The sequence below is a fragment of the Trichosurus vulpecula genome, chromosome 7 (genome assembly GCF_011100635.1).
Source record: "Trichosurus vulpecula isolate mTriVul1 chromosome 7, mTriVul1.pri, whole genome shotgun sequence".
NCBI classification, from domain to species: Eukaryota; Metazoa; Chordata; class Mammalia; order Diprotodontia; family Phalangeridae; genus Trichosurus; species Trichosurus vulpecula.
Window position 1 is genome coordinate 68,179,496 of NC_050579.1, and position 27,757 is coordinate 68,207,252.

At 38.3% G+C, this 27,757-nt stretch overlaps 1 protein-coding gene across 4 annotated transcripts; it reads right to left on the reverse strand.

The window, feature by feature from the left end:
* Positions 1 to 481: 481 nt before the first annotated feature.
* On the reverse strand, positions 482 to 27,732 carry LOC118856445 (pancreatic alpha-amylase-like). 4 transcript variants are annotated; one of them, XM_036766729.1, is made up of 12 exons: positions 27,651 to 27,706; positions 23,837 to 24,097; positions 13,236 to 13,449; positions 11,991 to 12,137; positions 9,453 to 9,650; positions 7,684 to 7,914; positions 7,163 to 7,296; positions 6,305 to 6,427; positions 6,109 to 6,208; positions 5,127 to 5,245; positions 4,667 to 4,792; positions 482 to 913 (listed from the first exon to the last, which is right to left on the reverse strand). In XM_036766729.1, exons 3-12 carry the CDS (start codon positions 13,401 to 13,403, stop codon positions 724 to 726), a joined length of 1,536 nt encoding a protein of 511 aa, XP_036622624.1. In that variant the 5' UTR covers positions 13,404 to 13,449; positions 23,837 to 24,097; positions 27,651 to 27,706; the 3' UTR covers positions 482 to 723. The 4 variants fall into 4 exon arrangements, with proteins under 4 accessions (XP_036622624.1, XP_036622623.1, XP_036622621.1 ...); XM_036766728.1 differs by having other exon boundaries at positions 23,837 to 24,101; positions 27,651 to 27,702; XM_036766726.1 differs by lacking the exon at positions 23,837 to 24,097 and having other exon boundaries at positions 27,651 to 27,732.
* Between the last annotated feature and the right edge of the window lie 25 nt (positions 27,733 to 27,757).

The window sequence follows — 27,757 nt, forward strand, 5'->3', positions numbered from 1 at the left end:
CTCCCTTTTTACAAGGTTTCAGACAACAAATGTCAAACCTCCCTTTATTGGCCCCACCAGGAGCCCCACCTTATTATTATTAATGACTTAAATGTAGACATGGAAGGCATATTTATTAAATTTACACATGACCCACATCTGGAAGTGAGATCCAATATATCACTGGAAGATATATGCAGAAGCTCAAAGATCACTTGGGAAAAGTTGTGTGTTGCATAAGGATTTGGATTAGATAATTTTCACAGTTCCATTTGATATGACATTCATAAGCCTATATACTCTTTCATTAAAGGCAGAACCATTCTGCCTGATAATTGTACTAATAGTCCTTTGAAAATGAAAATGGAAACAGTTTTGATGTATTTTGCCTCCATTAAAGTGGTTAATGAAATAAAACAAAGAAAATAAAGTTCTATGTTTTCCATTAATGAGTAATAAAAATGGAAGAACAATGCAGGGTTGATAATAAATACACAACTATTTTGGTTATTTTCTCCATGTCACTTTTAATTGGAACTAACAGAGAATTTAATCATTACATTCTAATTATTACATAAAATACACTTTAAATGTCAAGATTTCAGGTTTATTTTGATAGTATTTTTTGACATTAGCAGAAAATTTCATGATTGTCAGTACTACATATCTAAGAAATGGGAATTGATCATTATGGGATTTGATTTTGCTTATTATTTCTGGAAACGCTATTTATCCAGTAATTTATTATAATTTAGCATCCACATGGATGGCAATAAATGGGTCTTCAGCATTGTTGCTAATACTGAAGTAAGCATAACCATCACTGCCAACGTAGACTTCAATTCCTGTGCAACGGTTGTCACTTTTATCTCCAGAAATGACATCACAGTAGGTTCCAGAAGGAAGACCCGTTTGCAGATTTGATGACAATTCCCTGTAAAACAAAAGGCAAACCAATGAAAAACATACAAGGATGGCCAGCCTAGTTGCTTAGATTACAAGTATGTCTGTTCCATAAGTAAAAATCCCATAAATGGAGGAACTCCAGAATGAGAAATATTTCTAATGAATCTGTGCAGTCTTCAAACAAGCAAAAAAAAAACCCTTTATTTACTATCGGAGAGGGCAGAACTTCTTTGCCAGTGGTAAATGCTTGAAGGTGGTGATGTGAATGACAAGAATGGAGACTTCAGAAATTTGTATCTACAGGAGATTTTCATTATGAGCTTTTTTGATAAATGGAAATATCAAGGCACTAGTTGCTTCCATCAAGGAAAGAACAATTACTTCCAATAATTTAAATTTGTACATTTTTAACCTTTTTCCTTAAGGAAGCAAAAAATGTTTTTGCATTGAAAGCTAAGAAAAAGAATCTTCTGTTGCTTCAGTGATTGAATTGTGAAGTCATCCAAGGTCAAGGTACTTCATTGTTGCTCTGCATGCAAGATATGAATTAGAAAGACAAACAGCTGCAACTTTTAGCAAGGCAGTTCATTTGGCTGACTTTTGTCTCCTGTTATTTCAGTGAGAAGACTGAGAGACTAAGTGTTGGAAGACTCAGGTCTAGGTATGGCAGGTTCACTGATGCAGGATTGTTAAAGTATATCAAATGCTAAAGCATAACTGCCTGGCCACAAGATCCCAAAAGCTTTATATGCTCTTTGGAAATTACTGCTGCCAACCCACTCACTCTTAACAAGAAGTGGGAGAGGTTGGAAGGTAAGGTGAAAGGTCTTTTCACTCAGGCTGTATTTCCCAAAGAATAAAGCAGAACCAAAACACAGAACTTTCCAACCCTACCTAGAGTTATCACAACTCCCGCACTATCCATTGCCATTTCTTATTTTTAACCCCTCCCTCCTCATTTTACATAGTGTATAAGTACTATTCCTATTTTCATTTCTTTTCATTTCCTCCTTCTCCCTCTAATAAGATAATTCATGTAAAGCTTCACAAACCTTATTGCACTGATCTGTTGGATATCAAGGTTTCTATTAGCGTGATGATGATGATGATGCCTCCCTCCTCCCTCAACATTTGCTGCCTATTCAACAAATCCATTACCCTCTTAAAAGGGCACAAATTGAACATACGCAAGAGTTTGGGGTCACTTGTCAACATTAGAAACAGTTTTTCATTGAGGACAATACATGAGAACTAGAAGGTTCTTGTGAGGTCATTTAGTTAAACACATTCATTTGACTGATCAGGAAACTGAGGCTGAGATGTTAAGGTAAGGGGCATATAGTGGATACAGAGTGTGACTTGGGGTCAGGAAGACCTGTTTTCAAATGCTGCCTCTGACACTGACTACTGTGTGTCTCTAGGAGAGTCACTTAACTGCTTTGTACCTCAGTTTTCTCATCGGCAAACTGAGAATAATTGTAGCAACAACATTACAAAGTCGGTATGTGAATCAATGAATTAATATGTGTAAAGCATTTTGTAAATACATCATAACGAGCTGTGTAAGTCCTAACCACTAAGTAACCTGAACAAGTTCACATAGTAACAGAGCCAAGATTTTAAAACCAGGTCCTCAGACTCTAAATCCAGGAGACCTCCTATTATACTGTGCTACATTTTGGATTTCAAGACATATACATAGGCTTTCTAGGATCATGAACACTTTTCATGCCTGAAAAGATATCATGAATCTCTTATACTAATTTCCTCTTCTTCCATTATAAGTGCTAGTCACCACCAGCATCACCTCCAACACAAGGGTCACCGTTAACAAAATTCTTCTAAAGTGATGTATATAAATATTTTCCATACATCTATAGTCTCAAAGAAAATGTATTTTTTTAAAAAGACAAAAATGGTACTTCAAGGCTTCAAAATATATAATAAAATAGTAATCATCAGAACTATTTTGTACTGTATAAAAATCAGAAAAGTAGACTTGTGAATAGAGTGAGTCAATGGGAATGAGGAATAATCTAACTCTGTAACACAGAGTTCTACCAGTCAGATAAACTATTTCAGAAAAATTAAATGAGAATTCCTGGAAAATTACAACACATTTTAGCCAAAAATAAATTTAGACAGACAGCTTATACCATGTACTACTATAGGTTTCAAATGATAAACACAAAAAGCAACCTAGAAAAGAAAAGAAAAAGAATTATAGAATTTGAGAATTGATAGGAAGGTCAATGGTCATTTTAGTCCAATTGATTTGTGAAAGGGATTCCTATTATAATAATAATTGAAGTTTCCTTTCTCTTTCAAATGGAAGAGAATGGAAAGAATTACCTTTCTAAATCATGGTTAGGGAGAAAACCACCAACTAAACAAGAGATAGGGGAGAAGCCCCCCAAAAAGAATTAAATTAGATGAAATTGGCATACTTTTGCACAAATAAAACCAATGCAACTAAAATAAAAAGAGAAACTATGAACTGGAGAAAAATCTTGGTACCAGTGATCCCCGTGAGAAATATGCTATCCTATATGTTTAGGGAATTTTAAAACAAAAGCCATTCCACAGTGGAAAGTGGGCAAAGGATAGAAGCAAATATTTCTCAAAGGCAGTATGACAAACTAAGCAAAAGTTGTTCCCAATTATTAATAAAAAGAAAATGCAAAATAAAACCACTTTAAGGTCTCATTCAGGAAACTGGAAAATTGTCACAAAAGTAACAAAACACAGAAAAATTCAATATTGGAGACAAGGATGCTAATACTGTTAATGGAGCCAGGAATTTTTCTAACCATCCCGGAAAAACAGTTTCGAATTGTGTGAAAACAAATGACTAAATTGTTTATTCCTGAGACTCCATTCATGGGTATATGCACCAAGGGGGTCCAAAGACCAAAAAGAAAGATTTCAAATATGTCAAAATATTCATGTAAGTAATTTTCTTGCAGGAAAAGGCTGACAACAAAGTCACATCCACTGGGAAATAGCTGAACAAATTGTGGCATATGAGTAAAATAGAGTACCAAAAGACCATAAGAAATGACATGTATAAGGAATTTCAAAACTGTGGGAAACTTACATGAAGTGGTAGAGAGGAAGGAAAACGGAATCATAAACACTATTATAATCATATAAAGGAAAAGAATTCTAAAAGCAAGACAAACTATGACTAATGTTAATTAGCAATCTGGGCCTGGGAAATAAAACACATTTCCCACCTCTATGCAGATAACTGAGGAACCACTGCATGTGATACTGCATCTATTGTCCCACACATTTGTTGTATTGGTTATAGACGAAGTTTCTTTTTCTTAACTGTGCATTGTGGTTGTGGTACTGATTGTTGTTGATACAAGGGATAGTTCTATAGGACGGGAATGTTAAGAAATGATTACAATGTAAAATGAAAAGACATCAAAAAGACTTATATTCAAAAGAAATTAGTAAGTTTAGAAATTTTGAGAATAACTATGAAGCCCAAAACCTGCTAAAAATAGAGAGGGAGAGGCTAAATGAGGGAATTCCTTCAAGAGAGAACTGATATGACAATGTACTTCATGAAGTCTTGATTAGAGAGAAGTTTTGTCTCTCTCCCTTTCCATCTTCTTTAGGTTTCTTTCCTATGTCTTTTTACTTGGCAGCATCTGTTCCAATTCCTACAGGCATCCTTTGAAAGTATCAATAAAATCACCAGGGGTCACAAAAAATGGTCAGCTAAGCATATATTTAAATGAATTTTTAAAAAAAATTCAGTGATACTTACCAGTCATCATTGTTAAATACAATGAATCCTCTATTCCCTCTGCCAAAAGCCACCTGGTTACTTCCATTATCCCACCAATTTGTAAAATCCTGGCCATTAACTACATTACGGAAAATAACCATATTCCTGTAAACAAAAGATACAAAATATTGATAAATGTATTTCATTTGAATATTCTCCTCCTTCCCTTTCTCCCCCCTTGGTAAGGATGTGTGTATATGTATATGTATATGTATATGTATATGTATATGTATATGTATATGTATATGTATATGTATATGTACATGTACATGTATATGTGTACTTATATGTATATGTATATGTACATGTATATGAATAAGTATATGTATATGTATAGACAGTTGCAGAGAGACAAAAAGTCTGCACTAAGAATTTTGGAATACCTGTATATCAGTTGTTAAGAGAATGCTGTCAGACAGGTACAACTAAGCCTTCTTACCTTATTTGACGCCATCTGTGTTCACAAACCCAGTCATTGCCACAAGTAGTGTCTTCATTGATAGTTACTCGTTTAATCACTCCATTGTCATTAGGTGGTCCTATCCAATCATTAACATCCTTAATTTGTCCAAACAGAGACATGAGTATCAGTGATTTCATTTATTTGGTTCTTCTCCCTCCCTTTTCCCATTGCGGGATTTGAGTCCTGCTTCTGCTATTTCCTACTCATGGGACCTAGAAAAATCACTCTGGGCCACAATATCCTTAACTGAAAATCAGATGGCCTATAAAGTCTCTCCTGGCTCTAAATCTATGATCTTATTCACAGACTGTGTCATCTGCTGCTCAAAACTCCTCAGTAACTCCCTATTGCTTATTGAACAAAATCTGGACTTCTCAGCCTGTTATTCAGAACCTTTACAATTTGGGACCATTATATGTCTTTCCAATACTATCTCCAACTAGTCTCTACCACATAATCTATGCTTTAGACACACTGGACTAATTGCCACTCCCTGAACACTTTCAATATTCTCTGTCTCAGGCATAGAATTCAATGCTAGTGACTGTACCTGCAATCCAATCTTGTATCCATCCACCTTTGAAGCTTAGTTTCAATGTCACCTCCAGCATGAAGCCTTCCCTGGTTCTTCTGTAAGTTCCAAACTTTCTTCTGCCTCAGACCTCACAAAGGTCTGATTTGACTCTCTTTCTCTTACACTTGTTGAGTATAATCTCATTGTCTAATTATCTGTATATTCACTGTATCTTCCCAACTGATTGTGAGCTTGATAAGGGGAAGATCTATGCCTTATTTAGTTTTTGACACTGTTTCATGTCCCTGAAACCTAGCACACTTGGCATACAGTAAACAATCAATGCTTATGGATCAATTGCTGATTGATTATATCTTCCCCCAATAACTCCCCACAGGTTTCTTTCTCTAGCAGGTACTTGCTAAATGTTGAAATTAAAAATACCTGTCCATTCTCAAAGTATCTTGACCACCGGTAGCTTGACATCACTCGCGTAAGTCCATAAGGATGAGCAAGCATAAATCCAACTGCCATTTTGTACAATCTGGAAGTTATAAAGCAAGGCCATCAAAGAAAAGAAGAAAATTTGAGAGACCATTAATAAGATCTTAAAAAAAAGGTAGAGGACTCCACCACCTACCTGGCATCCCAGAAGGTAAGAATGGAATCTCCTCCAGCTCCATGGCCCCTCTGGTTGTCATGATTATCCACAAAGACAAGTGCTCTGTCTGAACGAATCAAGGACCAACCTTCTCCCCAGTTACTGGACAAAGAAATAAGGAATGTTTTACCTATGGCTCACGGCTTCTTCCTGGTCTTCTCTCCTGTGGGATACTCCTTAACATAAACAGAAACCTTTATGCAGAATGCCTATAGTATACTGAAAGGAGACCTGGATCGAGAGCCAGAAGAACTGGGATCCAATTCTGAATTGATCACTTACTAACAATTTAACATCGAATGAGCCACCTCACCATTCCGGGTCTTAATTCCCATGTCAGTAAAAGGAGTTTGGCTCCCTAAGGTTTCTTTCAGTTCTAACATTCCAGAGTTAAGCTGAAACTCTACTGGACCCTATATATGCTAGGTACTTATGTAGTATTTATATACTCCCTGTGAGACTGTATAGGAAAAGATTTAATGTAGAATCTGTATTAAAGTAAGGGGTATCATAAGGATGCTCCAACATGTTCTTTTTATATTCCAGTGATTTTTAAATGCTCATATTCACATGGTCTTAGTACATTGTAAAAATAAGTGTGAGCCAAATATAGTCCCATCCTACCATCATTGAATTAAAACCTAGTGATTCTTAGGTTCTGAAAGTGCATGGTTTTGAATTGACATCAATGTGTAATAAAAATGTTTAATTCTTATTGATGCAGAACTATCCCAGTTTACATTGAGAACATTTAAATAAATGCCTAAAAATTGTTGCGCACTCAGGGGAAGGTTTTATTGAGCAGTAGTCCAAAGGTGAACCCCCTTTTTCATTTACATTAAATAAGCCATCTTTTCTCCACTCCACTTTCGAATAACTGTGCCGAGTTTTGCACCAAATTTGAATTCTGTAACCCGACCGTTGTCAAAGTATTCACTGCTTGTAATTGGCTCGCCACCTAGATCAATTACCTAGTAGAAATCAGAGAAACAATATGATGTTGCCAAGAAATCCTCAAAACACTTTAGTCATTGTATTAACATTTTGTGCCAACAATTCCAGTGCTGTCTGCCACTAAAATATTCAAATTAATTTTCTCATTCTAAGGGATGAATTGCACTTTTCCATTCTAGAGGGATACTCTTAAAAAGCATCTAATTATCTAGGCGATTTTTATTTTTACCCTGTGAAAATGCTCACCCAATCCAGGGCTGCATAACCAGGATTAAACACACAATTGGGCCAGCCTCTAGAAAGCACACATTTAATCAAACTGATACTGAATGAATAAAATCACTGCATGCATACCCTGTCACTCAGCCTCTGCCCCCAGCATTTCACACATTTTATCTTAGTACCTCCTGGTAAATGAATGGTCTAGATCCTTCAGGGAACCAGTATGTGTTTAAATTGTTCAGTTTATCCAGAAATGCCTTGATGTCTCCAGGCCACATATGTTTGGCAGCATCAATTCTGAACCCTGCCACACCAATGGCAATCAGGAAGTTCAGATAGTCGGCTATGGTGGAACGCACATAATCTTTCTCCAGGGCAAGATCAAGAAGCCCAGTCAAACGGCAATCTCTAACCTGTAAAAACAATCATGATCTATGTGATACATAGGCAGCAGCATCTTTTGGCTCCCAGTTTTGAAGTGTTCATTTTAGACACCAGAAGAACAATGCAGTGAAGCATTTTTAGCTATGGTAAACTTAAAATTAGTTTCCTTTAGTGTGATACAATGAAGAGAGCCCTGACTCCAGAATCAGAGTACCTGGATTCAAATCCTGCTTGTATGATCTTGGGACAGTTCCTTATCTTCCCTGGGCCTTAGTTTCTCTATTTGTAAAATGAGAAGGTTGGATTACATGGCCAAAGTGATTCCTTCCATCTCTACATCTTCTAACTCCATGTGTGTCTAGAGCAAGTTTGTATTGTAGATAAAGTTCTGGGTTTGGAGTCAGGAAGAGCTACATTCAAATCCTGATCCTGAGCAAGTCATATAAGTTCTATGTCCTCTAGGGAATTCCTCTGAAGGAGAGAGGGTTGTAATTCTTCTAGGAAGTTCCTTATACTGCTAAATTTCATTTCAATAAACATCTCTCTCTCTCTCTCTCTCTCTCTCTCTCTCTCTCTCTCTCTCTGTCTCTCTCTCTCTTTCTCTCTCTCTCTCTCTCTGTCTCTCTCTCCCTTTCTCTCTCTCTCTCTCTCTCTCTCTCTCTCTTCCTTTCTCTCTCTCTCACACACACACACACATACACATTTAGGATTAAGTGACTTGCCCAGGGTCACACAGCTAATAAATGTCAGAAACTGGATTTGCACTCAGGTCCTCCTGACTCCAGGGCTGGATCTCTATACACTGCAGCACTACCTGCCTCCAATTAGTATTTCTTAAGAATTTCCTATGTATAAGGAATCGTACTACCAGCTGAAGATACAAAGACAAAACAGTCTTCACAGAACTTACATGCTATTGGGGGAATAAAGCGTGTGCATATATCATTGGGGGAGGGGAATGGGTATGAAAACACTAAAAACTGCAGGTTCCAGGACAGATTTTAGGTAAGCAACAGTACTCAAGCTCTATCCAAAAGGCAACAAAGAACGCCAAGATGTGGAATTAAGAGGGAAAGCATTCCAGGGAGAGGCCAGGGTTTGGAAAGAAAATGCCATGTACAAGGTACAGTAAGCAGGTCAGTATGGCTGGGACATAGAATGCGTGAGGGCAAGGAATATGTGACAGTTTAGAATGGTAGGCTGGAGGCAAATGGGAAAGAACTTTAAATGGCAAAAGAAGGATTTGTATTTGACCCCAGAGCAATAAGGAGCCACTAAGGCTTCTTAAGCATGTGAATGACGTAGTCAGAAGTGTGATTAAGAAATATCACTATGGCAGCTACATAGAATATGGATGAAATAGTGGAGATACGGGAAGCAGGGGACCGATGAAGTGATTATCGCAATAGTCCAGGAGAGGAGGACATTGATATTCACCTACACAAACCATCCTGGCAGCAGAAGGTAGGAACATGGGATTGTGCAATGACTTAGGGAAGCTGGACTGGGGAGAAAACTTGGGTGCAGATAAACCATACATGGTTACAAATAATGACTAAAAATTTACCTGATAAATATCTTGGTAGCTTTCAATTTCCCCACTCCAGGTAGTACATTTACCATCATTAAAATCCCAGCCAGAGTATGGAACTTCAGGAAAGTCTCTATTTCCAGGATTGAAATAACTGCCACAAGTGCTACTAGTTCCAGCACTCACACCACTCCCACACATATGATTCACTACAGCATCCACATAAATGTTCACCTGCAAAAGTAAGGTTTGTGTTTCAGATTAGCAGATGGAGCATCAGTGAAAGGACTTGAACTCAGCTTCTCAGTCTACATTCTGCCCTCCTTCTACCTCAGGATGCTGCTTCTCCACATAATTTAGTGAATTATAGTGAATGTTGATAAAGTTAGACAACTACTCTTTCAATTAGTGTACAAATCTGTCTTCCTGGTGTTTTATAATTAAGCCATGAAACACTGTCTTTGTCTTAGGTCTCTGGACCTTAAATAAATCAGGCTGGGCCTGAAAATCAGTGGTCACTACTTGCATATAAATAGGGGGAACTGTTTGAGACTCAAGTAAACAGAAAAAAGAGAAGGATATACACGATGATTATACTAATACAAACAAAAAGGAGACTGAAGCAAAGCTAGATTCTGATTCACTGTAATCAACAATATCAGCCTGGATGGGGTATAACAGGTACAGGATGTTGCCTGTGCTATCACACAGGACCATAGTGTCAGATGGTTTTGCTTTACTAATTTTTATTTAATTATAACAAGGGAAGGGAGGAATCACTGAAGGGGAAAAAATGTCACTCTCTCCCCACATTCTTACTCACCCATAAGAATGACAACTTATATTTGTATCAGGCATTACAGGTTACAAAGCCCATTGACAAGTATTGTCTCATTTGAACCTTTCAAACCCCCTATGAAGCAGACCAGGCAAACAGTATTATCCTTATTTTACAGACAAGGAAACAAAACCCTAAGGAGGATAAGTGATCTGCCCAGGGCCATCTGGTTAGAAGAAAGCAGAGTCAGGGCTCAAAAACTAATCTTCTGATTACAAGTCTAGTGTTCTTCCCATCACACCATATCGTCTCTCATAAAAGGTCCACATCTGAACCCCACAAGAAGAGACCAAAAAAGGAGATATACAACTAAATAAAGCCAGTAGGGTAATAATAATTATAAAAAGCTAACAATTGTATGGCACTTATTATGTTCCAGGCACTGTGCTGAGCCCTTCACAATTATAATCTCATTAAATCTTCACAACAAACTTGGGAGGTAGGTGCTATCCTCAGTCCCATTTTACAGATGAGGAAACTGAGGCAGACCGTGGGTAACTGACTTGCCCAGGGCCACACAGCTAATGATTGCCTGAGGCCAGATTTTAATTCTGGTCTTCCTGACTCCAGGTCCAGCTCTCTGAGCCATCAGCAGTCAACATGATGGCAGAGCCTAATAAATGCTTCACAAGAACCCTGGTTTCTTTTAGAAGCTAGAACCATGGAGATTAAATCAGGCAACAAACCTAACTTAACATCTTCTTCCTTCCACTTATAATATAACACATTCCACTGCAGGGCACACTTTAAGCAAAGGTACTGGAAATGCAAAGACAAACCAAACAATCCTAACTTTAAGAACCTAATATTCTCCTGTTCTGAAATGCACTACCTCTTCCTTGGAACTGTTTCCCAAGAGAATAGATTAAATATAATTTGTCTTTCATAAAAATATATTAATACCCACATACATCCAAACTGGCTGTTCTGACTGAACTCACTGGACTTTGGAAATAAGCCAGTTGCTTCATTAAATCAGTTTGGCTAAAGGGACTAAATTGATTATGTGTGCTATAGACATGTGTGCTGTAGGGTGTTTGCTGCCCATTTGAGAGCCCCACCCTAAAGAGGATCTTTAAAACATTATCACAGTCTATTAAGCTGCCTGTCAACAGGTTGGTTAAGAGAATAAAAGGTTTCAAAGTGGAAAGACTTATTATGGCATGACTCCTGTGCCATCTCAACTGTACATGAAATATAAGTTGATCACCAGAGGTTAGATTATGAATTCTGGTGACTAATACGTCATTTGTACACAATGGCATAGTGTATTCATTAATGTATTGTACGCATTGTAAGAATAGTGATTTAAACATCAAGGACTGATGAGCAACATCTCTTATAGTTAAGAACAGGCATGGCTTTGAAATGATGGATTTTTTCCCAGTTTAACAAGGTTTTTCCTCAGAAAAGCATAGGTCCACTCCACTATCATCAGGTTTCTTTGGGTTACATTCTCTTTGACACATCAACGAATTTGAAAAGAGGATTTATACAAGATGACTGTTAGATAACTACTAACCTTGAACTAGAAGATACACACATGTGTGCGTGAGTGTGTGTTTTAAGTGGGTGGAAGTGTTACAGGACAGAGACAAGAGTTGTATAGCATAGGGAGGCACAGGTGGGGGTCAAATCTTGTACTGGAAGAAGTCTTCAATAGAATGAGATCACAGGGACTTCAACCAAAGAACCCTCTCAGAACCCTTGACTTAAATGACTTGTTATTTACTTACTCCAACGTTATTGCACCTCCTCACCATCTCTCTGAATTCGTTTTCACTTCCAGACCGTGAGCATATCTTGTAGCTAATTGGCTGGTATCTTTCCCACCAAGGTCTGAAAGGGTCAGTGATCACTGCATTCTCATGTGGAGGTGAGACCTACATTTTGGGAAGGAAGGGGTTAGTAACACATAGACCATATTTTGTGTTACATTTAGAAATGTTTCAAAAGTCATTAGCACAATGAGTTGTGATATACTATTAAAGATTTGAACAAGAGATCATTAAGTTAATTTCGTATAAACCCATATATGCATAGCATCATAACTGTTTTTAAAGTCATTTCATATATATTAATTTGTAGAATCAGATTTAGAGCCAGAAGGGAACAGAAAGGTCATCCTGCCCAACCACCTGCACATGAGGAACCTGAGACACAAAGCTTTACGGTGACATGGCCAAGGTTATAAAGGTAGTAACTGGCAGAGCCAGGACTGGAACTCAGATCCTTTAACCCCAGGTCCAATGCTTTTAGGGCACCTAGACACCATAGCAGATAGAGCTCTGGACCTGAAATCAGCAAGACAGCTCCCTGAGTTCAAATCTGACCTCAGACCCTTACCAGCTGTATTACCCTGGGCAAGTCACTTAACTTTGTTTGCCTCAATGCCTCATCTGTAAAATGAGCTGGAGAAGGAAATGGCAAACCATTCCACTATTTTTGCCAAATAAAAAAAAAACCTAACCACAACAAAAAACCCAAATGGGCTCATGAAGTATCAGACACAACTGAACAACAAGCAATGATTTTGCCTCTGTTCTATACTACCTGTTAAGAGAGGAAATAATAATCATAATAGCTAGAACTTATATAGTACTGGAAAGTTTGCAAATCACTTCACAAATATTAACTCATTTGATACTTACAACAACCTTGGGAGACAGGTAATAACAAAAGGTGCTATTATTATTCCCATTCTACAGATGAAAAACTGAGGCAGACAGAGGTTAAAGAATTTGCCTACCGTGAGACAACTAGTGCATGAGGCTGCATTTAAACTCAGGTCTTCCCGATCCTAGGTCTCGGACTCTATACACTGAGTTCTTCCAAATGCCTAGTTCTTACAACTAGAGGAGACCCTCGAGATCATGTAGTCCAATCCCTTCAATTCATACTCTTTTCTTTGTAGTTACAGACATAAATTAAATTATTTATTGTGCCTAGAACACGAATATCAAATTTTGAAGTGCACATACCTGAACACCCCCATAGCCATTGGGAGCTAGGTAACGTTCACATTCGAGAGCAATGTCATCCCAGCGCCATTCAAATAAGTGGACAATAGATGTTTGGCCATTGCGCAGATGGGGATCATACTGTGCCCAGCAGGCCCCAAGGACTGAAAGCAACACTAAGAGCCTCATTTTGCTTTCAAGTACTTAGCCCTCTTTTCAGCAGCTATTTATACTCCTGTGAGAAACAAATTAGCAAATATTAATTTGAATGGATGCCTACTTAGAGCACAGACTTGTTTGTATTCTGAAAAAGATTACAAGTAGTGTTAAATTCAACAGGTGAAAATACTCTGTGAAATTTCCCAGGACCATAAGCACAGATAACCTTTAAGGACTTTGTGTTTTTCTTACGCACAGAATATTAGACATACCAAACACCTGAATATTTATATTTATCCTGGCAATATTGATGCAGCTGTGGTTTAATTAGGATCAGACCTTATTTCTAAGATCCTTCACTCACAGAAGAAAATTAACAATCTATGTAAATTGAGAACATTATGTATTTCTTAATAAATTTTGAAGTCACGATCCTTCCACTGAGAAAATATTCAATCCTGTATTTTTTACAAAAAGTTGTTTAGCTCTTTTTAATCTTCTTCATCCAAATCTTTGAAATCTTTCCAGATCTGAACATACAGAAATTGCACGAAAAGATCATACTCTTTCTTGATTCAAATTCCTAACACCAATATCTATCTTACTAGCTTCTTCTAAACTTGTTACAAAAAATCTCAGAAGCCATCCGGCCATCTAGCTCATTCTGTACCTGTAAAGATACTGTTTGTTGTAAGATTTCATGAAAAACTATCTAAAAGATTAGTCACGGAAGTAGAGAAGTGGTTGAGTAGATATGAACAGACAGTTGTCAAAAGACAAACTGCAAACTACTAAATCTAAATCCCCATGAGAGATTTTTCCCAATCACAATAAGAGAAGCATGAGTCAAAATGACTGTAAGGTTTCCTATCACATCCAACAAATGGGCCAAGATGACAAATGATGGAAAAAGTCAATGATGAATGGGTGGTCCTAAAGACAGGAAAGCTAACACACTGTTTGAAGGAACTGCAAATTGATGCCACTATTCCAAAAAGAATGCTTTAAAAAGTGACTAGGACATCCACGCCTTTGGTCCCAGAGATTCTGATTGCTAGACATACACATTAGGAAAGTCATAGCTCTGGTTTCATGACTTAATAACTATCAGTTCTTAGTCAAGTTACCGTCTCTCTGATTGGAAGTTTTCCCATGTGTAAATCAGGGATAATATTCTACATACTGTTTCAACAATCCAGCTAGCAGCTGGGGTGGGGGTGGAGGGGCGGGGTGTAAAACCAACAACAACCTGCTCACAGAATGCTGCAAGCTCACGTTCTTTTGATCTGCTTTACTAAGGAATGCAACATTAAGGAGTTAACAATCTCAATTTAATACATCATACAAATATCATTCACTTAGTTCAGGGGGAAAAAAGCCAGCACCTGAACTTCAGAGCAAATACAAACAAATTACAAACAGACCCAATACAATTCATAGTAACCAAGAAAATTGTCAACATCTGAGTTCAGCCAAAAGGCCTTTAGAACAGCTGCCCAGAGTCCCGCACCTCCAGGAATAAGAGCTTTAAGCAAATACATTAGTTCTCCCTTTTTATACAGTTTCAGATGTCATCAAATGTCATCTGACCTGACCAGAACTTAGGCTCCTATTATCGGCTGAGATCAATGGCCCCACCTGGAGCCCCACCTTAGTTACCAATTCATACTCACATAGGCTTAGCACCTAATAGATAAGGGTTTGGGCCTGGTGCTCAGCATCTAGTAAGAGTCAATCAAAGAAACTGAATTAATCAAAGGGAACAAAGGCCAAACTCTTCAAGGATCCCCAATACATATACCTTATATGACTGTGAGCAAAAAAGTATTTTGTAAGCCTAATGGCACTTTAAAAAGTAATACTTAGAGAAGGATGATCACAGTCTTCTCATTTAAAGGAAATGATGTTATAATGACAAAGTATCCTTGTTGATCATGTAGAGCAATGCTATTATTGCATGGGTGAGGAAAATGAGGACCAGAGTAGTTCAGTGATTTTCTAGACATCACATCCCAGTAACTAGCAAAACCAGGACTGAAATCAAAGTAGTCTGACTCCAAATCCAAGGTTTTTTCCACCTTCCCACATGGCCTCCTAAGTTATCTGGGTTTGGTATTGAGTGACTTGAGCTTCAGATGCAAGACTTAAGAGAGCAACTTTAGGGAACTGGACTTTCCCAAGGACACACTGCAAGTGTCTGAGTGAGTCTTCAACCTCAGCTGTTCTTGTCTCTAAGGCCTGCAAAATCTGGGGCCAGATAGACGATAAGGCACTTCAAACCTGTGCATATATGCGCAACATAGTCAGACTTGGGGGCATATACCTGTAACCCCTATCAAGGGGAGTCTGAGAAGGGGGGATTGCTTGAGTTTGGGGGTTCTTAAACTGCCATAAGGCTAAAACCAATCCAGTTGTTGTGGGATCAACAAGTGATCAATACAGGGACCTTGAGCAACTGCGTTCCAGTAACATGGTTGGGTTGTCCTAGAGAGCTCACTGTAATTTTCTTTTACTTCTAAAATTTGTTTTTTATTTTACCATTTTAACGTTCCAGCCATACATTTTTCTTGTTCTTTTTCTCTTTTCTCATCTTCACTACTGAATAATAAATTGCTAGCACTTACATAGTGCAAAACACTTCTCATTTGATCCTCCTAATACTCCTGTAGGTAGTATTATCATCCCCATCTACAGATGACCCTTTGTCTAAAAGTATTTCAGTCAAGGTTCAGCCACACTAAAGCAGGACCCCACTAGGGGTTGGGTCCCAGCACATTTGTTTAATCTGCCTCCTTGCTTGTTTGTGTTTTCCTCACTTTGAAATTAAACTTCTATTTGATTCCTGACTCTCCTGTCTCTAGACTACTCTATTGGGCTCCAGCCAATGACAGGTGAGACTGGTTTAGTCCTATTGTCATTAATTGGCATCAGAAGTGGGAATGGACACAGAGCTGGGCCATTGGACTCTCTCCACTAGAGGCAGGGCCCAGAAGCATGTGCCTAGTCTACCTCTTTGCTTGCAGTCCATTTCCCTCACTTTGAAATTAACTTCTGTCTTATTCCTAACTCTCCTGTCTAACCTGCTTGGTTCAGCTCTGGCCATCCTCATGTTAGAGGACAGTTCTCTCTGTTTGACAGTATCATATACTGAACCTACACTTCTACTTCCCCCACATACACCCCATAACTTCACCAAACTTTGCCTTATCTCAGAAGTATTTGTAGATGTCCAGCAATCTCTCAAGTCTGTTTGAGGGGAAGGGGAAGAGGAAGAAGAAGGGGGCTGGTAGGCAGACCTTGGTATAGGCCAAGTGTGGGTTACCTGTGGCCTTAAAGCCACATGTGGCCTTATAGGTCCCTGAGTGTGGCCTTTTGTTCCGTAAAATTTGTGTTCAGTCACAAGGCCACACATAATGATCTGGAAAGCCTCACCCTCAACTCTAGACATTTCCTCTTTAATTTTTTTTTATTCTTGTCAGTTTCTGATAAACCACAATAAGCTTTTTGAAACAGTTAAGGCACTATCTCTTTAGCCAGAATACAAAAGAAGAGGCATTCAAAGTCTTTTAATTCCAAACCCTAAATGAAGAAATCAAGGCCCATAGAGGCTAAATGACTGCCAGCAGTTTCTAGATAAAGAAATCAAGGCCCATAGAGGCTAAATGACTGCCAGCAGTAAAGGGTAGAGCCTGCACCACAGTATACATCATCTTCTCCCTCTAAATCAAGTGCCCCATTCATTTTTAACCATCATGGACCTTTTAATAAAGGAGTATCACCTTCTTTTTTTTAACTAATTTATTTATTTTTAGTTTACCACACATGGTTCTACATAGTTTTGAGTTCCAGATTTTCTCCCCTCCCTCTCCCCTCCCTCCCCAAGACAGCATGGAAGCTCATATAACTGTCCTGTATAACTTCGCATTGAATTAATTTATGCACTAGTCAAGTTGTGGAGAAGAATTTTGACCAATGGAATGAATCATGAGAAAGAAGAAACAGAACCAAAAAAAAAAAAACCAAAAAACAAAAACAAAAGAGAAGCAGAAAAGGCGAGCATGTAGTGCGCCTCGTTCTGTATTCAAACTTCATAGTTCTTTCTCTGGATGAAGATAGCATTCTCCATCGTGAGTCCCCTGGAGTTGTCCTTGCCCCTTAGGTTGCTGAGAAAAGCGCAGTATGTCAGGGTTGGTCCTCACGGAATCCATATATCTGTGGCTGTGCACAACGTTCTCCTGGCTCTGCTCCGCTCACTCAGCATTATGTCGTGTAGGTTTTTCCAGGTTGTTACGAAGTCTGCATCATCCCCATTTCTTATGGCACAGTAGTATTCCATCACCTTCATACACCACAGCTTGTTCAGCCATTCCCCAATTGATGGGCATCCCTTTGATTTCCAATTCTTGGCTACCACAAAAAGAGCTGCTATAAATAGCCTTGTACATATGGGTCCATATGATTTCTTTGGGATACAACCCTAGAAGTGGTATTGCTGGGTATGAACATATCTATAGCCCTTTGGGCATAGTTCCAAACTGCTCTCCAAAATGGCTGGATCAGCTCACAACTCCACCAGCAATGCAACAATGTTCCAATTTCCCCACATCTTTTCCAGCATTTATCATTTTCCTGTTTCGTTATTTTAGCCAATCTGACAGGAGAGATGTGGTATCTAAGAGTTGTTTTGATTTGCATTTCTCTAATCAGTAGTGATCCAGAGCATTTTTTCATATGCCTATAGATAGCTTTAATTTCTTCCTCTGAAAACTGCCTGTTCATATCCTTTGACCATTTCTCAATTGGGGAATGGCTTGTATTCCTATATATTTGGCTCAGTTCCCTGTATATTTTAGAAATGAGGCCTTTATCAGAGATACTAGTTGCAAAGATTTTCTCCCAATTTTCTGCTTTGCTCCTAATTCTTGTTGCGTTGGCTTTTTTTGTACAAAAACATTTCAATTTGACATAATCAAAATTATCCATTTTGCATTTTGTAATGCTCTCTATCTCTTGTTGGGTCATGAATTCTTTACTTTTCCATAAATCTGATAAGTAAACTATTCCTTGCTTTCCCAAATTACTTATAGTATCAGCTTTTACTCCTAAATCATGAACCCATTTTGACTTTATTTTGGTATATGGTGTAAGATATTGGTCTATGCCCAGTTTTTGCCCTACCATTTTCCAATTTTCCCAACAGTTTTTGTCAAATAGTGAGTTATTAGCCCAGAAGCTGGCCTCTTTGGGTTTATCAAAGAGTAGATTGCTAAACTTGTTGATTTCATCTACTTGTGTACCTATCCTATTCCACTGATCCACACCCCTGTTTCTTAACCAGTACCAGGCAGTTTTGATGACTGCTGCTCTGTAGTACAGTTTAATATCTGGTGTGGCTAAGCCACCTTCTCTAGCATGTCTTTTCATTAATACCCTAGATACTCTAGACCTCTTGTTTTTCCAAATGAATTTTGTTATTATTTTGTCCAGTTCAGTAAAATAATTTTTTGGTAGTTCGATTGGTATGGCACTGAATAGATAGATTAATTTAGGTAAAATTGTCATTTTAATTATATTAGCTAGGCCTAACCATGAGCAACTGATATTTTCTCATTTATTTAGATCTGATTTTATTCGCGTGAAAAGTGTTTCATAGTTATGTTCATATAGGCCCTGGGTTTGTCTTGGCAAATAGACTCCCAAATATTTATAGTGCCTTCAGTAACTTTGAATGGAATTTCTCTTTCTATCTCTTGTTGTTGGGCTTTGTCAGTAATGTATAGGAATGCTGAGGATTTATGTGGGTTTATTTTATATCCTGCAACTTTGCTAAAGTTGTTTATTATTTCAAGTAGTTTTTTACTTGATTCTCTAGGATTCTCTAGATAAATCATCATATCATCTGCAAAAAGTGATAATTTAGTTTCTTCTTTTCCTATTCTAATTCCTTCAATTTCCTTTTCTTCTCTTATTGCTACAGCTAACGTTTCTAGTACCAAATTGAATAATAGGGGTGATAATGGACATCCTTGTTTCACCCCTGATCTTGTTGGGAATGCATCTAGTTTATCCCCATTACAAATAATGCTTGTCAATGGTTTTAGGTAGATGCTATTTGTAATTCTGAGGAAGGTTCCACTTATTCCTATGCTTTCTAGTGTTTTCAATAGGAATGGGTGTTGTACTTTGTCAAAGGCTTTTTCTGCATCTATTGAGATGATCATATGGTTTCCGCTTGTTTTGTTGTTGATATGGTCAATTATGCTAATAGTTTTCCTAATATTGAACCAGCCTTGCATTCCTGGAATAAATCCTACCTGGTCATAGTGTATTATTCTCGTGATGAATTGCTGCAATCTTTTTGCTAATATTTTATTTAAAATTTTTGCATCAATATTCATTAGAGAAATTGGTCTATAATTTTCTTTCTCTGTTTTGACTCTACCTGGTTTGGGTATTAGTACCATATTTGTGTCATAAAAAGAATTTGGTAGGACTCCTTCTTCACCTATTTTCCCAAATAGTCTACAAAGTATTGGAATTAGTTGTTCTTTAAATGTTTGATAGAATTCACATGTAAAACCATCTGGCCCTGGAGATTTTTTCCTAGGGAGTTCATTGATGGCATGCTCAATTTCTTTTTCTGATATGGGGCTATTAAGAAATTTCACTTCCTTCTCTGTTAGCCTTGGCAGTTTATGTTTTTGTAGATATTCATCCATATCTCTAAGGTTGTCAACTTTATGGGCATACAGTTGGGCAAAATAATTCCTAATTATTGTTTTGATTTCCTCTTCATTAGAGGTGACCTCACCCTTTTCATTTTTGATACTGGTAATTTGATTTTCTTCTTTCTTTTTTTAATCAAATTGGCCAAAGGTTTATCAATTTTATTGGTTTTTTCATAAAACCAGCTCTTTGTTTTATTTATTAATTCAATAGTTTTCTTGGTTTCAATTTTATTCATCTCTCCTTTGATTTTTATTATTTCTAATTTTGTATTTAATTGGGGGTTTTCAATTTGCTCTTTTTCTAGCTTTTTCATCTGTCTGCCCAGATCATTGATCTCCTCTTTCCCTATTTTATTCATGTAGGCATTTAGGGATATAAAACTTCCCCTAAGAACTGCTTTTGCTGCATCCCATAAGTTTTGGTATGTTGTTTCATTATTGTCATTCTCTTAAATGAAATTATTAATTGTTCCTCTGATTTGTTCTTTGGCCCACTCATTCTTTAGAATTAAATTATTTAGTTTCCAATTAGTTTTTAGCTTATTTTTCCATGTTACTTTATTAAAAATGATTCTTATTGCATCATGATCTGAAAAGGATGCATTGACTACTTCTGCTTTTCTGCACTGGATTGTGAGGTTTTTATGCCCTAGTACATGGTCAATTTTTGAGTATGTGCCATGTACTTTTGAGAAGAAAGTATATTCCTTTTTATCCCCATTCAGTTGTCTCCAGAGGTCTATCATATGTGCCTTTTCTAAAATTCTGTTTACCTCCTTAACTTTTTTCTTATTTATTTTGAGGTTAGATTTATCAAGTTCAGAAAGGGGGAGGTTGAGGTCTCCCAATATTATAGTTTTGCTGTCTAATTCTTCCTGTAACTCCCTTAACCTCTCCTCTAAGAATTTGTATGCCTCACCACTTGGTGCATATATGTTAAGCAATGATATTGCTTCATTGTTTATGGTGCCTTTTAGCAGGATATAATGTCCTTCCTTATCTCTTTTAATTGAATCTATCTTTACTTTTGCTTTGTCTGAGATTAGGATTGCTACACCTGCTTTTTTTTACTTTAGCTGAGGCACAATATATTTTACTCCAGCCTTTTACCTTTACCCTATGCGTATCCCCCTGTTTCAAATGCGTTTCTTGTAATCAGCATATTGTAGGATTATGGTTTTTAATCCATTCTGCTATCTGCTTCTGTTTTGTGAGAATGTTCATCCCCTGCACGTTCAGGGTTATGATTTCTATCTGTGTCTTTTTCTCCATCCTAATTCCCCCTGTTTATGCTTTTATTTTTCCCTTTCCCCTTCTCCTCCTCAACAAAGTTTTGCTTTTGACCGCCGCTTTCCTCAGTTACCCCTCCCTCTTTATTTCCCTCCCTTATCTTACCGTTACCCACTTGCTACTTCTCCTCCCCCTTCTGACCACCCCCCTCCCTTTTTCCCCCCTTACCCTCCCACTTCCCGTAGGACAAGTTAGATTTCTAAACTTATCACAGTATGTTATTCCCTTCTTGAACTAGATCAGATGACAGTAAAGCTCAAATACTGCTCTTCTCCCTCCCTTCTTTCCCTCTACTATAATATGTTTTTGTGCCACTTCATTTGGTGTAATTTACCCTTTTCTACTACCTCCTTACCGCTTCCCTCATAGCCCTCCCTTTATTTCTCTTACTTATATTTTATATCTTTACATCAGTTAATTTATACAGGCATTCACAACCTATGTATATCCCTTTCAATTGTCATAATAGCTGTACCATTCACAAGAATGACTTATATATGTGTGTATATATATATATATGTATATATATATATGTATATATACATCAGATGATATAATCCCACATAAAGATGTAAACAACCTACCCTTATTGATTAATAAGGTTTGTGGGGTTTTCCCCCTGGTTACCTGTTTATGTCTCTCTTGAGTTTTGTATTTGGAGATCAAATTTTCCATTGAGTTCTGGCCTTTTCATCAGGAAGGTCTGGAATTCCCTTATTTCATTGAATGTCCATCACCTTGCCTGGAAAATTATGCTTAGTTTTGCTGGGTAGTTGATCCTTGGTTGTAGTCCCAGCTCCTTTGCCCTTCGGAATATCATATTCCAATTTCTCCTGTCTTTTAATGTGGAAGCTGAGAGATCCTGTGTGATCCTGACTGTAGTTCCACGACATGTGAATTGCTTCTTTTTCGCTGCTTGCAGTATTTTCTCCTTGAGTTTATAGCTCTGAAATTTGGCTATAATATTTCTTGGTGTTTTCAGTTTGGGATCTCTTTCAGAGGGTGATCGGTGAATTCTTTCAATGACTATTTTGCCCTCTGGTTCTAGGACCTCTGGGCAGTTGTCTTTGATAATTTCTTCGAAGATACTGTCAAGGCTCTTTTTTTCATCGTGGATTTCCGGTAGACCAATAACTCTCAAATTGTCTCTCCTGGATCTATTTTCCAGGTCAGTTGTTTTGCCAATCAGATATTTCACATTTTTTTCTATTTTTTCATTCTTTACGTTTTGTTTTATTACTTCTTGATGCCTCATAGATTCATTAGCTTCCACTTGCTCAAGTCTAATTTTTAATGAGTTAGTGTTTACATTTTGCTTTTGAGTCTCCTTTTCCAATTGGTTGATTTTGCCTCTTAGGGTGTGATTTTCTCTCTCTAGATTCTGAATCTCCGTAGCCATTTCGCCAATCTTTTTTTCCATATTTTCTTTTAGCTCCCTAATTTGGTTTTTAAAATCCTCCTTTAGCTCTTCCAGCAGTGCTTTTTGGGCTGGAGACCAGTTCATATTACCTTTTGAGGTATCTGATGTATCTACCGTATCATTACTTACTTTTTCCATATCTGTATTTTGATCCTGCCTGTCTCCATAAAAAGAATCTATTGTCCTTGGTTTTTTTGTGTTCTTCTTCATGTTGGTTTGCCTTTTGCTGGCTTTACAACAAATTTCTATCTGTGGGCCTCAGGGCTTTCTGTCCCAGCTTTCTTATTCTAGGGGTTGTGAGTCTAGAATTATAGCCTTCAGTTTCCTGAGGTGTGGGGGAGGGGTCTGGCTCCCTGACATCTCACTCCCTGTGCGTGCTCTCCAGCACTTGCTTTTCAGCAATGGTCTCAGCTGTTTGTTGTTTGAGCTGATGTCTGGCACTTCCCCTGTGGGAGCAAGGTTACGTCTGGGCTCCTGTCGTTAACCCCTGCCGACTCTGCCCCTATGGGACTAATGAACTTCTGCTATTTGATCACTGAAGCCTCACAACTTTCTGCTCAGTTCCAGCGTTCTTTCCCCCCCCCCACCCCAGGGATTCTCTGGGTGGGGAGGGCAGGGATTAGAGCTGTTTATCTGGACATTAAGAACTCCCGGAAGTTCAAGAAGCTGCGTTTAATACGCAGAAGTTTGGGCTGCAAACTTCTGGAGACGGTGTTTCATGGGTGGCGTTGCGCTGCCTCTCGTCGCTACCACAGACTGCCGTCCTGTGTTGGGAGTCCTGGAGATCTCCGCCGGTTTCGGGCGCCCAGCTTTCTCCCAGCCCGTCTCCCACGTGGATTTCCCAGCGAGCCGCTTCCACCTTGGTCTGGAGCAGCTCCGCAGCCGAGCACTCTCCAAGCCTACAGGATCGTGCCTCCGGCCTTTCAGACTCTCCCGGCTCGGAAATTTGCCCCACGCAGACCGCTCGCGGTTTCTGACTCTCTCAAATCTGCTCAAATTCACTTTTTTATGGGAATCTGACATACCTTGTGAGAGAGCTCCGGTAAGACACTGCCTTCATGCGGCCATCTTGGCTCCACCCCCTCCCCGGAGTATCACCTTCTAATTTGTCCTTAAGTAAGGAAGAGAAAGATGGTCCAGCTGGATGATCTGATAGCTTCCCATGAGGAAACTGAGATGCCAGAGGTTGAGTGACTTGCCCAAGATCACAGAGTCAGAAAGTAGCAGCCAGGATTCACACCCAGGTACTCTGACCTCCAATCCAGCAGAATTTAAACCATAGCATGCTGTCTTGAGAAAAGGGAAAGGAGAACTCTTTTAAAGAAAGGAAGGGAAAATTCAGTAGAGGGACAAAAAATTCCATGGCGCTGGGGGTGGGGGGGCGGACCAACAAGAATTTGAAATTGCATTCTAATGAAACAACAATGAAGATGACGATAGCTGGCATTTACATAGTCCCTCAAGACTTGCTAAATACTTTTTCAAATATTTCATTTGATCCTCACAAGTCTGTGAGGAAAGTGCTCTTATTACCGTCATTTTAGGGATTAGAAAAATGAGTCTGCCAGGAGGTAAATGACTTGTCTAGGATAACATAGCCAGTGCCTGAGTAACTTGTCAGCTCAGCTGTTCTTGTCTCCAGGGCTTATCTTCAAGTTCTGGGGGCAGACAGATGCTAAGGTATTTCACACTAGTCATTTATTACTAAATATGCACAACCTAGTCAGGCTTGCTGGTATATGCCTGTAGCCCCTACCACATGGGAGTCTGAGGATGGGGGATTGCTTGAGTTTGGGGGATCTGAGCTGCCATAAGGCTAAACCCAGTCCAGTGTCTGCTTGGTGAGCCCCCAGGAGCATAGGATCTCCAGGCTTTCTAAGGAGGGGCAAACAGGTCCCATATCAGAAAAAAATAGAGCAGGTCAAAGTTTCCTTACATATTAGCATTGGGATCTGGCTGGTGAGTGGCTGCTTCAACTCTGGCCATTCTCAGATATACATACATAAATGCATACATACATACATGCACACACATATACACTTAACATACAGATTTTGTGAGCTCTTACAGGGTCCTACAAACAAGGTTAAATAAAAGGGGTCTGTGTTCAGATGCCTATTTCTCTAAACTATCTGGCTCCTATAAAATACCCTACCAGAAAGCAGGTGTCCTAAACTAAACAACAGTTTCTCATAATTCTCAGGTTGTATTTCTGAAGGCCCTTCCCTACTTTCTTCATAATCTGCAATAGTTGGAATATTTTCTTGTTCATTAGAGAGCAAAATTTTTATCACCCAGGGCTTTATTAGAGCAATTGGAAAGGCGTTAAGTTACTAAAGTAGGAAAAAAAAGTCTTACATCTAAGTCAAGCAAGATCACTCCATGGATAAAACATTGAACTTGGAAACAGAAAGATTTAAATTCCAATCCTTCCTCAGGTACTTACTATCTATGTGACTCTGGGCAAGCCTCTCTGTGCCTTAGTTTCCTCCTCTGTAAAATAAGGATAATAGCACCTACATCCTAAGTTGGGAGGATCAAATGAGCTACCATCTGTAGCTACTTACTATTATAACTAAACAACATTAAGGGAAGACTCCATTCTGTGTATGTATGTGTGTGTGTGTGTGTGTGTGTGTGTTTGTGTGTGTGTGTGTGTGTGTGTGTGCATGTGTTTGTGTCACAGGCCCCTTTGGCAGTCTGGTGAATCCTATGAATCCCTTCTCAGAATAATATTTATTCATGCATAAAATACATAGCAGCACAAAGCAAATTAATGATATTGAAATTGTTATCAAAATTTTTTTTAAAGAATTCATGGACCCCAGATTAAGAAGCCTATTTAATTTAAGAAATACTATTAATTTGGAATTTTTCCTCATCTTCCTTAGAAAATCACTTCTAGCTTTCTTGTAAGCTAATAAAAGAAAAATGATACTCTCTTAGAAGACCAAAGAAAAAGTCAACAAGTTTACACAAGATGCTTCCCCCACCACTCAGTGGCAGCAGTGGTGGTTTTCAGAACTCCCAGCCCACAGATGCCAAAGACAACTTAGAAAGACAGCAGGAAAGACCTGTTGTACCCTGGGTGAGAACTAGCACACCAGAGCTTGAAGTCACAGTGCAATGAGGACCCTCTTCACAGTTTCAGGGCAGAAAATAGTACCAGTAGTTACGCAGAGACCAGAGCACAGTCCAGGAAAGGAATCAACATTTCCTCTTAGATCATACTACCATGGAAGAACTAAAAACTTACAGGTCCCTAGAAGTGTCTCTGAGGACAGCTGTGCTAAACCCCCGAAGCTTGGGATACTGCACCCTCCAGCCTGGAAGCAGAGCCTTACTTTAACAAAGAATTAAAAATCAAGTAATAGACTGGGAATGTGAGTAAAAAAATTTTTTTGACTGTAGAAAGTTACCATAGTGACAAAGAAGATCAAAACACACGCTCAGAAGAAGACAACGAAGTCAAAGCTCCTACATCCAAAGCCTCCAAGAAAAAATATGATTGGGGCTTAGGCCATGGAAGAAATCAAAAAGGATTTTGAAAATCAGGTAAGAGAAGTAGAGGAAAAATTGGGAAGAGAATTGAGAATGATGGGAAAAAAATCATGAAAAACAAGTCAACAGATTGGTAAAGGAGACACCAAAAAATATTGAAGAAAATAATACCTTACAAAACAGACAAAGCCAAATATTAAAAGAGGTTCAAAAAGCCAATGAGGAGAAGAATGTCTTATGAAATAGAATTGACCCAATGGAAAAAGAGGCACGAAAATTCACTAAAGAAAAAAACTCCTTAAGAAATAGAATTGGTCCAATTGGAAAGGACTTTAAATACTCTCTGAAGAAAATAATTCCTTGAAAATTAGAATTGAGCAAGTGGAAAGAAATCAAGAAATAGTAAAATAAAACCAAAAGAATGAAAAAAATAGAAGACAATGTGAAATATCTCCTTGGAAAAACAAACGACCTGGAAAACAGACCTAGAAAAGAATTTAAAAATTATTGGACTACCTGAAAGGCATGATCAAAAAAAGAGTCTAGACATAATCTTTCAAGAAATTATCAACGAAAACTGCCCTGATGTTCTAGAACCAGATGGGAAAAGAGAAATTGAATCTGCCAATCACCTCCTGAAAGAGATCCCAAAATGAAAATCCCCAGGAATATGATACCCAAGTTCCAAAGATCCCAGGTCAAGGAGAAAATGTTGCAAGCAGCCAGGAATTTAGAAAATACTTCACATATATTATTTCATTTGAGTCCTACAACAATCTTGTGAGGAGAGGTAGGTACTGGAGTTCTTATTAACCCCATCTTACAGATGAGAAAAGTGAACTTCAGAGAGTTGAAATGACTTGCCCCTTCAAGTCCAGCACTCCATCCAGTATGTGAGCCTGGAGGTCCCTCTTAGCACCAAATACAAAAGTCACATTAATAATCAATGCCATGAAAAACTTCCTAGACAAAGATAATAGAGATTCCAGCAGAAAAGCTGAACTTATACAAGAGTTATTCCTGGTGTGCAACTGTGTAAAGTCTCAATTCCCTGCACAGAATTCTGACAGCAAGGTCAGAGGCACCACAGATATGACCAGGGACATGAGAAACAGGAGCAAGCAGTTCTGTTTGCAATCCTGGACTTCAGCACGAATACTTAGCTGTCAACAAGACTGAAACCAATTTCGAAACATTGAGCTGTATCAAATCATATACACAGAAGCAACTTATTTCAAGAGAAAAGAGTCTGTACACATTGGGCATTTAAACAACTTAAACTACTTGTCCTACTTCACCTTCTTCAAAGCAAGGGATTCTTCCCATCTGCAGCCTCACCTGCTAATTCATGAGACAATAGCCTTGAATTGCTGATCACCCAGGAAGTCTTGCTTGGCTCTTTAATAGGAACTGCCCAGTACCAAAAACAAATTAACATTTCCCTC

Coding starts and splice junctions, on each gene's coding strand:
- LOC118856445 (XM_036766726.1), bottom strand. CDS start 13,403: ATGAGGCTCTTAGTGTTGCTTTCAGTCCTTGGGGCCTGCTGGGCACAG. Junction 7,915..9,452: donor GCTACCAAGATATTTATCAG/GTAAATTTTTAG, acceptor TTGTTTTTACAG/GTTAGAGATTGCCGTTTGAC. Junction 4,793..5,126: donor CACAGATGGCGTCAAATAAG/GTAAGAAGGCTT, acceptor TTTTGTTTACAG/GAATATGGTTATTTTCCGTA.